This window comes from Venustampulla echinocandica (genome assembly GCF_003357145.1).
Source record: "Venustampulla echinocandica strain BP 5553 chromosome Unknown scaffold_1, whole genome shotgun sequence".
In the NCBI taxonomy this organism is placed as follows: Eukaryota; Fungi; Ascomycota; class Leotiomycetes; order Helotiales; family Pleuroascaceae; genus Venustampulla; species Venustampulla echinocandica.
Window position 1 is genome coordinate 5,159,277 of NW_022474206.1, and position 14,450 is coordinate 5,173,726.

Below are 14,450 nucleotides of genomic sequence, written 5' to 3' on the forward strand. Positions count from 1 at the left end.
CAGCAACCCATAGCCATCGCCACCGTCGGAAGAGCTCAGATTCGGCAATAGCTCCCTCGGGCTGGCTGGTACGAAATGGCGCATATTGATTACCGAACCATCGTTCTTGGAATATCTTTGGCAGCAAGTATATAACATGAATTTTCAAACCCGCAATCTACTTCCCTAAAACAAAGGGCTTAGACTAGGTGCGTTTTTACTACATATAAAAGTCCAACTTCTTCTCTTTGTGGTAAAGTTACGCCAGATTGAAGGCGATGTAGACTTAAAGCATCCCATCCTGAAGCTAACGCGCCATAAGTGGTATGGATATAAGAAATTCGGTTGAATGGCAAAGTTGCTATACTCTCTCATCCATATATCTGATTGGTCTCCGAATGACAAATGAAACTCGAGAAAACAAGCAATTAAATTATCAAATTCCATTCCCCCCTGGTATAATTAATTAAACTCATGTTCGCAGGACCCCAACATCATGTGCCGGTTACTACGTCGAAATATTATTACCCCTCATCTACTATATTCCTGTTACCCTTTCTGCATTACTGTTATCTTCCAAAATCCTAAATTTCAGCAAACCACAACTTGTTTCTCCTATCTTATTACCCTCATAATTCCCGATTTCTCCGCTCTCCAAAATCCGATAGCCTTGCCTGAAAAAGGGATTTCCTTTAGGTACCCTGACATTTTGAGAGGGGTATAATCTAACTATATCAGAACTTGCCGTTCGAAAGTCATTGGTAAAACAATTCTGGAGCATGCTTCATGGTTTATTTGTATTACACAAGAACTGAACTACCCACGGAGGCAGCCAGTTAGAGAATCTGACTTTACCTTGCCCCATCCATTCGCAGTCGAATAGGATGGGCTATAGCAATATAAAGCTAGTATTGCGGAACCTCTTCGTCGGACTGATGTAGGGAAAATGCCACTGTAGCAGGGCCCCTGCAGCATCCATGGCTCAGGGACGCAGTACGGCAGACTTTCTTAGCTCGCTACAGTTGGCTACTGGGATACCGAAGTAAACTGATTACAGCGCAGAGGGATTATAGATTCCACATGTCGGCTATCTAACAATACCCTGCACAAGATCTGATTGCTAAGTGTGAACCAGGATATATAATGGGCAGGTCCCGGTATTTGGTCATTGAGGGCTACTGTCAGTGCCGATCTCGAAGATTAACGAGGCCTCCATCCACTATCTGGACGACTCGCATGACTATTGAGAGAATATATGATATTACGGTTACACGCTCAAGGCCGGTGGATGTCCCAGCCACTGGTGACAACCCATCCGACTTTTTGAAACGTCTTGAGCCTAACAGGAGGGTGAGCCAAGAGTAGCTACAAATTAGCGCTCGAGGAAGCGGCGATGCTGAGTGCTACATATAGGGAACCCTTATAAATGCGAAGCTTTTTATTGGCAGACTTCGGAGTACCGAGGTAGGCTAATTCAATTTGTCTGGGTTATCATCATCATCTGGTCGAAACCCGACGAACCTCATTAGAAATGCGGGGCAATAATAACAGTTTAACCCTAATCATAAAACGGATAATATATCTACGATTACTTCCCCGGTCCAATCCTCGTTGCGATGTTTACAATCTCTTCACATTTATTCTGCAATGGCAAGACCCAAGGTGGTTTAAATACATGCAGTTAGAAAACCCGTTGGCAATGTCACATTAATTAGCAAATAGCCATGGATAGATTGTAGTTCAATCGCCATCTGGTACTTCGAATCTTCCAGCGATGTCATCTTCGTCTTGGCCAGATAGATATAAGGGGGCTGCCGTGGGGTGAAATAGGACTTGAAGTCTGGAACATTTCCATATTTGATTTATTCCTCCTTGTGAATTGGAAATTGGAATTGCCATCTCAATAACTTATCTTAACCCAATCAGTCAATCACTCCATCATGCAATTATCAACCATTCTCACTTGCGCTCTAGCGCTCGGTGCAAGCGCTCAGTCCACTACGACGTACACCGATTCCAGGTCCGGAATCACGGTGTCGGGGTATCAAAGCGCATCGTATATCTTTGGAATAGCTCTCCCTTCAACGCCCGGAAAAGACTTTATTGGTATGCTGGTTGGAAAAGGAAACGGATGGGCCGGTGTATCACTTGCTGGCCCGATGACGGGAGGCTCGCTACTCCTCGTAGCCTGGCCAAATGGACAAAACATCTTATCCTCATTCCGCAAAGCTACGTGGGTGCTCACTTTGACCTAACTTCATTTTATGCCACCAGACATAAAAACGCTAACCCGCACTCTGTAGTTCCTACGCCAGCCCGGCCGTTGCCACGGGCAGCTTCTCTGCGGTTCCCATCGCGAGTGGAACATACGTCAACTCAACCCACTTTGTTTACACTTTCCTGTGCAAGAACTGCATAACTGGAGATAGCAGCACCTTCTCTCCAACTGCCGAGACAGCCATGCTAGGTTGGGCCCTCTCCACCACAGCACCGAAAACACCAGCCAGCGCCACCACGGCGTTTGGCAAGCATCAAACCCAAGGCAACTACGGTGTCAGTATCGCATCTACAAAGACGGACAAATATGATACTTGGGCTGCTCTTGCCAGCTCTACAACACCTATGGCATTCTCAGCATAGACTAGCTTGATGCACCGCACTCCGACAGCTTGTCGTGGAGTTGCAATGACGATGGATGGATCATGAGAGATTTCCATGTTTGATATATATGACGTTGAGTCTTGGCACGGTTGGATAAGTTGATAGGGGGTGGACAGCAGTATTATACTCCGATCGGAACAAAAGAAAACAGAACTTACCCCAAACCTTGCCAACCACACTTTCCTATTCCTTCATCAACGAGAGAAGCAAGATCGCCCTCGTTTGTGTAACGCAGGGCAAGCAAAACCTCCGCTTCGAACACTCAATTCTGGCTGTATATCGTCCGCTTCTTTATCCATAGCACCCCATGCTTTAGCCTGAACACCAGTACCCTCTTTATATATTATAATATATGAAAATACCATCGCCTTACGTCTGGACGTCTCTTATTCTCATAGCTGCAACCCGTATTAATTGTTATCGACGCATCGATTTCCATATGCGGGGAGTCCCTGATCGCCAAGAGCCCGGGATTCTGGGGTCGAAGCTACTTTACAGTAGCAGCCGCTGTAGATCAGAGATGATCACCCGAAGCGGGCTGAACCTGGGGAGCAAACTTGAGCAAAATAGATGTTGTTATACGATGCTCCGGGGCTGTACGGCAGCAGTTATTGTACATAGTACCGTGCTAGATCAGGCCCGACAGATACGGGATGGAGAAACCATCCGAGCATAGCATGTTGCTTACGATGCTCCAATATCACCCGCAGACACTTCAGCAAACATTATGGGAGGCAGAAGGTCCACCTATTCCATAGAACTCAGCTACTAGACGTTAATAGCACAGGCAGGATATCCGGCAGAACACGCTATAACCACGTTCTCATCCCCATCTGCCCTTCATTGATAATAGAACTGCGCACTGTCAGTATTCCAAGATCTATATCCCTTATAACCCCCGCCAATTGGTGTTTCAGTGTGACGTTCTAGTCGTTGGAAATGATGTTATTCCATTCTGGGGGGTCTCTTGGCCGACAGAGCATACTTCTCCTAGTATTCCTAATGCTACGGCTCGTTGTAGCTGCGAAGCAACCAAACATAACTACCAATGAGGAGTTCGCAATGCAAACGGAGTGCAAAGTTTGCCCGTACAATCTGTGTACTAGTAAGCATGCCTATATGTCTGGCGATAACATGACAGTGTTTTGCTGGACTCATGGACAGAAATTTGGGAGCGACGATGGAGATAGGTATGGGGTTGACCAACCTGAAAATAATCATTGAGGGAGAAGCTTGCTGATTTAGTGAGAATGGTAGGGTCTGGCTTTGGACCGACAAAGACTGTTACGTTCCCCAGTATGACCTGGAATATAGCGGGCCTGGTAAGCTATCTCTCCTCCATTGTTAGACTTTTCTATGATGCTGACTAGCTCGACTACAGCGGAAGAGGAATTAAACTACTGCGGCGAGGACTCCGAGGAAAAGGACATCACAAGAGAGCCTATGAGAATAAAATACCATGCCGAATGTGATCTCAATCCAAATGTTCAAAACCCCCAGGCGGTCACCAAGTACTATCCGGCAGGTACTGATATTCTCGCCACATGCTGGACAAATTCCTCAGAGACCGTCGGCATATTGGGTGATACGTAAGTTCTACCACATAAAAGGGCAGAGTGAATGGCTGATTGATACGGCACAGTGTATATGTCAAGACGACCGATGATTGCTTTACAGGACAAGCCATGCTCACCCACCATGTGGACCTGGATGATGTTCCAAATTGTGGACCGCTTGCGCGCCGCGAAGTTAACCGGACAAGTACCTTTAAAGGCCGCTCGCTCCCTCCCGTTCCCGAACCTGTGAAACTTCAACCGCGGTATCTTATTAATGTGACCGTCGGAGAGGACTGGGCGAAATGCCATGAGTTACCCTCACTTGAGAGCCCTGTCGTTCGTGCCTATCCTTGGGACAGGCATATCATTATACAGTGCACTTCGCCATACTATAATGGCTCAGGTACCGGGAATTTCGGCTTGACGACCGACTTCTGCTACGTTAGCGGAGATGATATTTGGCAGAGCATAATGGGTGATTGTAAGCTGCCTTCCCGGTAAAAGAGAAGTCAGATTAAGCTAACTCTCTGAGTAGACATATATATGCCACGATGCTCGAATTTTGGAGTGCCTTGATTGGGGGATGTTAAAGAAAAGTATTCGCCGGTTACTATCTAAGATGTTGGGCAGACCACTACATGGAAGGCTTCTCGGATGCCCCGCAAACAAAAACGAAAATAAGGGTGGGTGTCATACTCTAGAATTAACCTTAATTCTCAATAGCGCTCTTCCTTTCTGGTTTCCTGTCTTGTGCCTTTCTAGTGGTTAATGTGCAATGCCTATGGCTACCGTTCGGACTTCCTCACATCACTTCTCAAATCTTTAAGAACTTCTCGTCATTGTGGTGCCATGGAATATTTCAAGTTTAGGAGTTTGTAGCCGTAAATTTGTTGCTAATATGAGTTGGGTTGGGATGACAGTCACGAGCCAGTAATTTGAGGAAATGTTGTGGTAAAAGGTCACTCTATGGATTACTCCGCTGGCAGCAAGCACTGTAAACCATACGTTCTGTCTGACTCTAAATTTCCGATTGGAAAAGGCTCGAGGTGATTTGGATATGCCTTCTGGGATAGTAACCGACTATATAGCCAAGGGCATTTGCAAAAGGATCCAGATCCAAGGAATAGTGAAATTCGGGAGTGAAGTAAGCCCACGAAGAACTGTTGAAATTAGAGAAGCCCCTGGAGAACGCCTTAGAGGGGAATGAAAGGATGCTGAATGCTGAAGGCGGAAGCTTTGCCAAGATAGGGATTGGAGACTCGTGCCGGAGAGCTATAGGCAAAGGACAAGTAAATTGACCCTCTGCTAATAGGTCTTAGGAGAAGGGTTAACTACAGGCCGCTGGTTGGAGCGCATAGCAGGAACACCCTTGTAGGACCTACATGAGCAAGGATATCATCGGGCGTAACTAACACGCTCAGCTCGTAACTCGATATCATGCACCGCTCTACCGAGCTTGTACCTCGTAATTATTCTATAAAGACGACGATGACATCTCCAAAGGAATTCCATCGAAAGCCGATACCTCCATGAACTAGAGGCAGTCACCTTCGCGATGGTGACAACGAGGAAAAACCAAACGGATGTTAAAAGATCCGGCTAGAGTGTCAGCAGGTATCTAAATCGGCATCCTTAAAGCCGCTCAATCGGGAATGGAAGATTTTACTCGAGAGACACAAGTCACGCAAATCGCACAACGTCTGATTAAGGTTGCCTCCGTGTACTAATGTATGTACCCTGAAAGTATTAATTGGTAAGTCGTCACCGGACAACCCTAAAATGGAATGACCTACCAACCCATGACTTTCATCTACATCATAGAGACTAAGGCTTCGAACGAGTCACAGTGAAATTCCCTGAGTAACCCTAGGGATTAAATTTATGTGTCTATACTAGAGGCGAATTTTAAAAAGTCTACTGTGTAGAGAAACTTAAAAGTTACGGACAATGCACACTACCAGTGTAAACAAGTAGCAGAACATACTGAAATTGAAACTAGAAAGGTGGCTATGTTCTTGGTCCGCAAAGTAATACGTAGGTTGCCTAGCTAGCAGTTTCTAATATATCCTTTCCGTAGGTGGAGAGCGCTGGTAAAAAAGGGGGGGGGGGGGGTCACGTGACTCACACTCAGAATCTTGGAGCTATTAACAATACCGAGAAACCAATCAGCTCCTAAACTCAGATACAATGATTTTAAAGATAGCTGCTAGGGCGCAATAAGGTCATGACTAATGTAGTAGTAGCTGGTGTCGGCAAATAAGACAGTTGATTTGACTGGGAAATGGCTTGCAGTCCGTCCCGGATTTACTTCACGATGTACTGCTCTGTATCATTTAAGCAGTGAAACTCAAGTATGTGATGTGGATATACTAGGTTGGTAGGGTCTAAAGGCGCTGAGATAAAGATGTGATGAAGGAAATGCAGCCTCCTAAGCAAACCGCAATCCACACCAGCATGTCTGGAAACTCAAATCAGGCATCGAGCCTTCGAGCCCTCGATAGGTACCTTATATAAGAGATGAGAGTTTCAACCCAAAGGATCTCCGGTAGTCGGGAGCCGGCGTTTAACACGACGAATCTAGAAGCGCTTCCAAGGCCAACAATGGTAGACCGAATGAATATGTTCGCTCCAAGTATTAGCTAGCCTAGCACTTGAGAGACAGAGAGCGCCATCACCGTTCTTAATTTGACGGCGGGGTGAGTTTGGTTGGGGGAGGGTGAAAGGATATGACTATGACCTATGTCAATTTCCTACAATCTTGCAATTGCAACCGTAGAGTTAAGATCATACGTGGATGTACGAGTAATTAAGTTCTATTAAACCACTCGAGTGTGGAGTTGCAACCAAAGGGAAAAGTAAAGTGACCAAATTATATTTCAATATTTTCTAGAGATAAAAAAGATTAGACGGAGGCGATGCTTGGTATTATAAACGTACAATACGTTGAAATAAGCTAGCACAGTGAAATGGACAATATCGACAATGACTTATAAAGAGCGCATGAGTAGGTTGTACGTAATCAAACTCGGTCCGACAACCTTTTCAATTAGAGGTGACTCAGAAGCCTCTAACTTTGCCGCAGAGTGGCTGGCTATTGAATCCACGTTGGGCTCACCGGACAAGGCAGAATAGCTGGTATTGCCACGGCAGGAGATAATAGCATTAGGCAGCATTGAGGAGGGGGTTGCACGGTGTTGTGACACAGCCGGCAGAATCGTGCAAAATACTGACATGTTGATCTGGACTCTGTACGTGCAGAAATACTTGTTTCATGAAGAGTGGGATGGCTGTCAAGCAACGTTCACAGGCGGTTATGCCTGTGAAGGTTGGCGTCGTTGATCACAAGAGAAGGAGAAGGATGTTGATGTTGATGTTGATGTTGATGTTGATGTTGATGTTCCTGTTCCTGTTCCTGTTAGGTAGGAATGGAGCCAAGTTGACGTTCAAGCGGTCAGCAAGGCAGAAACAGGGGTGGGCAGAAACAGGGGTGGGCAGGCCACGCTTACTAATCCTCACCCTGGTTGCAGCTTGGGGGAGCTTGGAGCCTTGTCGGGATGACCTCAGAGTTCCAGACGCCCTTTGACATTCACGTTCACATTCGCCGACCAAACTCTCCAATATCACTTTTAATTCCCAATACCAAGGAGAGTCGCAGGATCCCAACAATTTCTCTATCCTTTGTCGCCACTGCCACAGCCACAGCGACCTTCTCCCCGACCCCCCGACTACTACGCCCATTCCAACTCGCCGTTCACGGCCTGACCGGATCCCAGCTCTGCCTCTCCCTGCATCGTCAGCCTCGCTGGCCGCTGCAGGCCCTGCCCAGGCGACACCGCCCCACGCAAAGCGAATTCCAACAGCACATCACTGCTTTGCAGCTCGCAGCTCGCAGGTTGCAGTCGCAGTCGCAGTCGCAGTAGCAGCAGCTGTCCTGGCACTCGAGGTTGGGGAAATAGGGCCAGCGAGTGCAAAGGAAGAGTAGCTTCCGTCGCCACCTCCGTAGCTTAGCTTACGAGTCACCGCCGAATTACCCACCCACGATCCTTTCCTTGCCTTTGCCTTTGCTCCCATGATAGTCTGCCTAATGGTCTTGTCACACTGAATCTGAACGCTGCCAGTCCTTTCTTTTAAAAGCTCCTGTCATCTGCCTCCCGAACCATTCTCTTCCTCCATCGCACAAACCCCCCTTCAACCCCTCCCGTCCACCGCCATTATCCCAAATCCATAACGTGAGTGCCTGCTGACCGTCTCTTCCTTGCTCCATTGCCTACCTTGTCGGGCTGCCATACTTTCTTGACAGCTGGCATCCCCTCCGTTTTGGGATATCCTGGTGCATATTCCTGCAGTTCATGCTGATTTACAATAGCAAGTGATACGATAGGCCGACCCTCGACGATCAAGCCATCACCCAGCGCGGCAGCCCGTCTTTTGCAGCGGTGTGGGAATTCACTGAGCCCAATATACAAACAGGGTCTCTGCAACTCCTCCGGATTTTCGGATTTCCCTCGGTCACAGACAAACAATTCTCTATCGTCACTATGGATACCCCCAGCACCAATCAGAGCGATCTGGTTACAGAGAGGGAGGGAGGAACCGCCGTTGCGGAGGGTAGCTCAGGCACACCAGTGGATAACAAGGCCCGAAATTCACCAGCTGAGGTCAAGAAGGCGAAGATCAAGAAGATGAAGCATTGCAAAAAGGGTAAGAAGGCCAAGGCAAAGAAATCCAAGGAGGTTGTTACAAGCGAGAGCGAGGATTCAAATTCGTCAAGTGATTCGGATACCGCGAGTGATGAAAGTTTGAGCGACTCGGAAGAAGATTCTGAGAGCGAGAGTGAAACCGAGACGGAAAAGGAGAAGCGGAAGCGAAAAGCGAAGAAGAAGGCCAAGCAAAAAGCAAAGGATAAGCGGAAGACTAAGTTGAAGAAGAAGGTTAAGAAAGAGGTACGTTTGGTGATGGAATCCTGATGGTCAAAGATGGTCTAAGCTGACAAATGCCTCAGGTCTCCTCAGACTCCGACTCAGATACAGAACCAGAGTCAGATGTCGATTCCGAAACCCAATCGGAAGTCGATGAGGAACCGGAAGTCGATTCGGACGATAATCTCCAGCAGCAAATTCTTGACGTACAACAACAGATACAACAATTACAAACTAGTTGGAATCTACAATCGTCCCTTGGAGGAGCAGCCGCTCAAACAGCGCTAGGTGGAGCCCTTCGGCGCCACCACCAATCGAGGATAGCCGCTGCACGTTATAAACAAAAGAAACTGAGGGGTGCTGCGAAGCTGTCGGGAATTGATGGTGAGGGCCGGAAGAAAAACAAAAAAGAGAAGAAGGTCAAACAGAAGCGTGGCAGCAAGCTGGAGTTCAAGAGAGTTGATCAGCTGTGGGACAGCACGATCCACAACTACAAACTCACAGACACGGCCGAGGACGCAGAGAGCTCTGAGTATGACCAATACTTGTTCAATGTTCGGAGAACCTTTGACTGGGAGGGCAAATACAAGAACACCGTTGTTGACATTAAGAGCAAGCTCATTAAAGAAGCCTTGAATGAGGTTATGGATGGTGTCAAGGGTGTCAGTTTGGTTGAAGAAACACCTACTGTTGATCCCAATCTGCTATTTCTCTACCTTGAAGATCTTCGGGCATCGTACAAGGCTTTGAAGAACAAGAAGGTTACAGTAAAAAAGGGCAAGAAGAAGGCGAAAAAGCACAATGCGACCAAACGCGCGCACCTCAAGGTCCTTGTGAAGTACCTTGACAGAGATTACGCTTCGACTAAGAAAACACTCTATCCTATGCTAGAATCTGGATTGATTACCTTCGATCTTCTCTGGGCACTCTACAAACCTAACACTCTCGCATACACCACAACCTACGGATCCGTGGATGAACCTCGGGCCTTTAGAATTGAATTGGCCGAGAAGGAATCCCACTTCATGAAAGGGGAATGGTACAATATCGAGGGCAAATATCTCGAGTATGATGGCAAAACGTGGGGCATGGGTATGTTTCTTGCATCTTTTCCTTTGAAAGTTACTAATTCGGTTGGTAGGCACGATGGATGTCGATGTTCCCGCATTTAAGGGGGCCAGAAAGATTACTAGCCTGGGTTGCTATCCCCTGAAATACCATAAGGACGAGACGAAGCTTCGTGCTGAGCTAATCGAACGAGGCAAGAAATTTGTTTCTCTTCAAGGCGTCAACTACCGAGCCCATGAGGGCCTGGCATATTACAAGAAGAAGAAGCAAATCATCAAGGTCAACATCAATGGCAGAATCATGGTCGACCCGGCAATTCATCGTCGAATCAATCCTAATTACAACGTCAGTACGGTCAAACCGCAGGACCCAGATCTTTATGATTCTGGCTCTGATTCGGATGATGATTCTGACGACGGTTGTGGGTGTTGTGACGAGTCAGACGACGACCAGCAGAACTTTTTCGAAGCAGGCACTAGGAATGATGACGATGAACCAAGAACAAAAATGAAGGTGGTTCTGGATAACGATAATCAACCTCGTATCGTCCGTGTTCCTATCGATGCCGACGGTCAGGAGGTTGCGGTCGAGAAACTCGAAGAGGTCCCAAGCAATATGGCTAAGAATAAAGATGGAGAGGCTGTCGCGGCTGAAGAGGATAAGAAGGCAGTTCCAGTACTCACAGATGAGGAGTACCTAATTGCTTCGCCTGTTGTGCTTGGTTTTGCCTTCGCCGAGAAGTTGTGGCTGGAGTTCACTGTATCCGGGGTGAAGGATATTGTGTGGAATGAGGGTGCTTATGAGTCTTTGGTACTTGAAGGCAACACCAAAGCTATTGTCAAGGCACTTGTCGAGTCGCATAAATATCACCCAGCCGAAAGCATCGACGATGTCATTCAGGGTAAAGGCAAGGGCTTGGTTGCTGTTCTGCATGGTCCTCCAGGTACAGGAAAGACGCTCACAGCAGAGGGTATATCAGAGCTTCTCAAATGTCCCTTGTACATGGTTTCTGCAGGCGAGCTGGGGACCGATCCTCGCACTCTTGAGGCGGAACTTCAGAAGGTAGGCTCTAATCTTAATCTCTAAGGCTGCATTGTTCTAACATTCCTAGATCCTCGATATCGCTCATGCATGGGGTGCAGTCCTCCTGCTCGACGAAGCAGACGTCTTTTTAGAAAAGCGCACCATCCAAGACATCCACCGCAACGCCCTCGTATCCATCTTCCTCCGTCTCCTCGAATATTTCCAAGGTATCCTATTCCTGACCACCAACCGTGTTGAGACGTTCGACGATGCATTCCAATCCCGGATCCACATCGCTCTTCGTTACGGAGAGCTGAGCACCAAGGCCAAGAGAAGTGTATTCAAGATGTTTATCGAGCGGGTTCGCGTCCTGGAGGGTGTTGCCACTATGCCTTTCACGGAAGAGGACCTGAATAGTCTGAGTCGACATAACTTGAACGGACGACAGGTATGTTTATCTTTCACATTTATCACATCTCTATATTCCAAGATTTCAGGCTAACACCAAGGAATAGATCAAGAATACTATTCGAACAGCACAGGCTCTCGCTGTTAACGTCAGCGAGCCTCTGAGCATGGAGCATATCAAGCGCGTCCTTGATGTCTCCAATGCCTTTGACCGCGATCTCAAGGGCGGACCGGGCTTTGAGGATGCCATGCGAGGGTATTTCTAGAGTTCTTGGCCCTGTTATCATTATCTTGCCGTCTTTTGAATCTGTCATTTGGGCATGGTATCTGGATTTGGATGCTGCCACCACAGTAGTTTGGGCGACATGGATGGGGTTCTTTACAGGTAATTGTAATGAATTTTTCACGGGACGATTTGAGATTTACGCATAGCTGAGCATGGGGTTTGAACTCTCCACTTTCTTACCCTTGTTTATCATTCACGCGTGTACTTATTTTAACGAGCATCACGATGGGAATGGGAATTGGGAATGGGGATATAGCGAGTGGGGGTGCGGGTGTTATACTATAGCCGGGGTGGCATCAGGCCGGCGAATGGAGATATAGCGTTTTGAATCGGATAGCGAGAGTGAATATTATTGACCTTTTCTCTATAAAAGCTGTGATTTACTCTTCTCCCACGCGGTGTTGTAAAATTTTCCAAAGCTTGATCTTGGGAGTGTCCTATTTCATTACAGGGTCAGCTACAATGATACCCTTCGCTCACTGGCTGGAAGTAGATAATGAGTATCGCATCCACTACTATCTAGGAACTAGATATTATTAGATTTGGACGTACTAGCTACTACGGCCACCCACATTCCTATTACTGTCCCATTGGCTCGAATGGCTTGCGAGGATAAGCTGATGCTAGGACTTAGACATAGATGGATGGCAAGAATATTTCCAAAGATTTCTAACATTTTGCTGTCCGTTGCAACTACAGCTACAATTACAAATAAGGTGAACTAAAAAAAAATAGCTTGCAGCTTATCAAGGTAGGGTTGGGAATTTCTCGTAACAGGTAGGCTTAGTACTTTGTTCTACGCCGTTGGTTTTCCCCGGAATTGAGGAAAGGAGAAGAGGGGTTTGTTTGTGGTTTTATATTGTGTTTGTATTCTACTGAGTTTTATTGTAAATGACGTAAAGTACAGGGGTGTTTATGGTAGAAGGGCGAGAAGGTGGCGGGAGGAGGGTGTGGGAGGAGACATTTAGTTGCCTGGGTTTTGGGCAACGAATGTGACGCCCTTCTCGATGTTCTATTTTTTAAGGCACAGTGGTTAGCTTGGGTTGCTTGGAAGGGGAGTTTTAGGGGAGTTAAGAATATTTACCTTCTTCAAATCCGCCAAGCAAGCATCCAAGAGCTGCTGCTCCTGGGCATCAAGCTTTCCGACGTCCAAGATCTTCTCCGCACCATCGGGGCCCAACTCAACCTTGCTGGCAAAGAAATCAACACCCTGGTCCTTGTATAATGGGCTATCGACGAAAGTTGGCTCAGTAACACCCTTCTGGCCTTGAGCAGCCTTCAACAGACTCTCGGCGAATCGGGCACCAGCCATAGCCATGGACAGGGTAGCAGATCCAGCACCATCCTTTGCCTTGACGACCTCGTCACCGCCGAATTGCACGCGCTTGAGGAGCTCGGCGTTGCCAACCAAATCTGGGTGGCTTGATTGAGAGAACAGAGGAACGATGGTGACGCCGGAGTGACCTCCGACAACGGTGATGTTCTCATCCGCTGGGTCGCTCTTCTTAATCTCAGAGACGAAGCGCGAGGCACGGACAACGTCAAGGGTTGTGACACCGAAGAGGCGCTTGGGGTTGTAGACTCCCTTTGCCTTGAAGATCTCAGCAACGATGGGGACGGTGCTGTTCACTGGGTTGGCAATAACGAGGATGTTTGCGTTGGGTGCGGATTCGGCGGCGGCCTTTGCGAGGTCGCGGACAATGGACGCGTTTGTGTTGAATAGATCATCGCGGGTCATGCCGGGCTTGCGGGGGACACCGGCCGGAATCAGGACAATTTCTGCGCCCTTGAGAGCGGCGGCAAGTCCTGATGGTGTGGGATCATAGCCAGTGACTGTGCTCTTGGTGTTGATGTGGCTGATGTCGGCAGCGACACCTAGGAAGAGGTTGAGGTCAGTATGGAGTCGGGGGGTCTCGAGAAGGAATTGTGCGAACCTGGGCCTCCGCGGATATCGTATACTAGAGATTGGATCATAACGTTAGCAATTGGAATGGTTTAAGAGTACACGGGGAGTTTGCGTAGGACATACAGGCCAAGTCAGTAACCCGAGGGTTCAGCTTGAGGAGAAGAGACAGCGGCTGTCCAATGCCTCCCGCAGCGCCGAGGACGGTAACTTTCGACAACTTAGAACTGCTGTCAGCGATGAAGCTATCCAGATAACCCGAATGATCTTACGTCTCTCGCCGAGGCCGAGAAAGCCCTGGTCTGGAAAGCGCCGGACACTGCTCTTCGTGCGGCGAACATGATGGATGATGTGAGGTGATGGAAGGAATTGGGGGAGCTTAAGGGATATGGAGGTGGAAGATTGAAGGGTTTCGGGATGGATGGCGCGGATGGATGGGAGTGGGATTATGCGGAAACTAAAGAGAGAGAGGATCGGGAGCTTGTTGATTTTTTAGCTTCGCAGCTGCCCCGGTGTCGGGGAAATATCGCTAATGCTTGATGCGGCTAATGCGGTTGTTGGGTGAGCGTGAGAAAAGCAAACAACGATCAGGTGATGCAGCTGGATTTGGATATTTACGTGTTTAAATGCCTCATAGTATGGCTCCG

The 14,450-nt window shown here is 47.8% G+C and overlaps 4 protein-coding genes across 4 annotated transcripts; 3 read left to right on the top strand and 1 right to left on the bottom strand.

The window, feature by feature from the left end:
• Nucleotides 1-1,919: 1,919 nt before the first annotated feature.
• On the top strand, nt 1,920-2,619 carry BP5553_04207 (CBD9-like protein; the record flags this gene model as incomplete). The annotated part of the gene is made up of 2 exons (XM_032012830.1): nt 1,920-2,212; nt 2,283-2,619. 2 exons carry the CDS (start codon nt 1,920-1,922, stop codon nt 2,617-2,619), a joined length of 630 nt encoding a protein of 209 aa, XP_031872523.1.
• Nucleotides 2,620-3,759: 1,140 nt separating this feature from the next.
• BP5553_04208 (uncharacterized protein) lies at nt 3,760-4,772 on the top strand (the record flags this gene model as incomplete). The annotated part of the gene is made up of 5 exons (XM_032012831.1): nt 3,760-3,830; nt 3,898-3,962; nt 4,022-4,229; nt 4,283-4,677; nt 4,732-4,772. 5 exons carry the CDS (start codon nt 3,760-3,762, stop codon nt 4,770-4,772), a joined length of 780 nt encoding a protein of 259 aa, XP_031872524.1.
• Nucleotides 4,773-8,734: 3,962 nt separating this feature from the next.
• BP5553_04209 (Uncharacterized protein) lies at nt 8,735-11,880 on the top strand (the record flags this gene model as incomplete). The annotated part of the gene is made up of 5 exons (XM_032012832.1): nt 8,735-9,139; nt 9,199-10,207; nt 10,257-11,245; nt 11,295-11,654; nt 11,722-11,880. 5 exons carry the CDS (start codon nt 8,735-8,737, stop codon nt 11,878-11,880), a joined length of 2,922 nt encoding a protein of 973 aa, XP_031872525.1.
• Nucleotides 11,881-12,864: 984 nt separating this feature from the next.
• BP5553_04210 (malate dehydrogenase) lies at nt 12,865-14,144 on the bottom strand (the record flags this gene model as incomplete). The annotated part of the gene is made up of 5 exons (XM_032012833.1): nt 12,865-12,912; nt 12,985-13,775; nt 13,835-13,858; nt 13,930-14,023; nt 14,076-14,144. The coding sequence occupies 5 exons, from the start codon at nt 14,142-14,144 to the stop codon at nt 12,865-12,867; spliced, it is 1,026 nt and encodes a 341-aa protein (XP_031872526.1).
• Between the last annotated feature and the right edge of the window lie 306 nt (nt 14,145-14,450).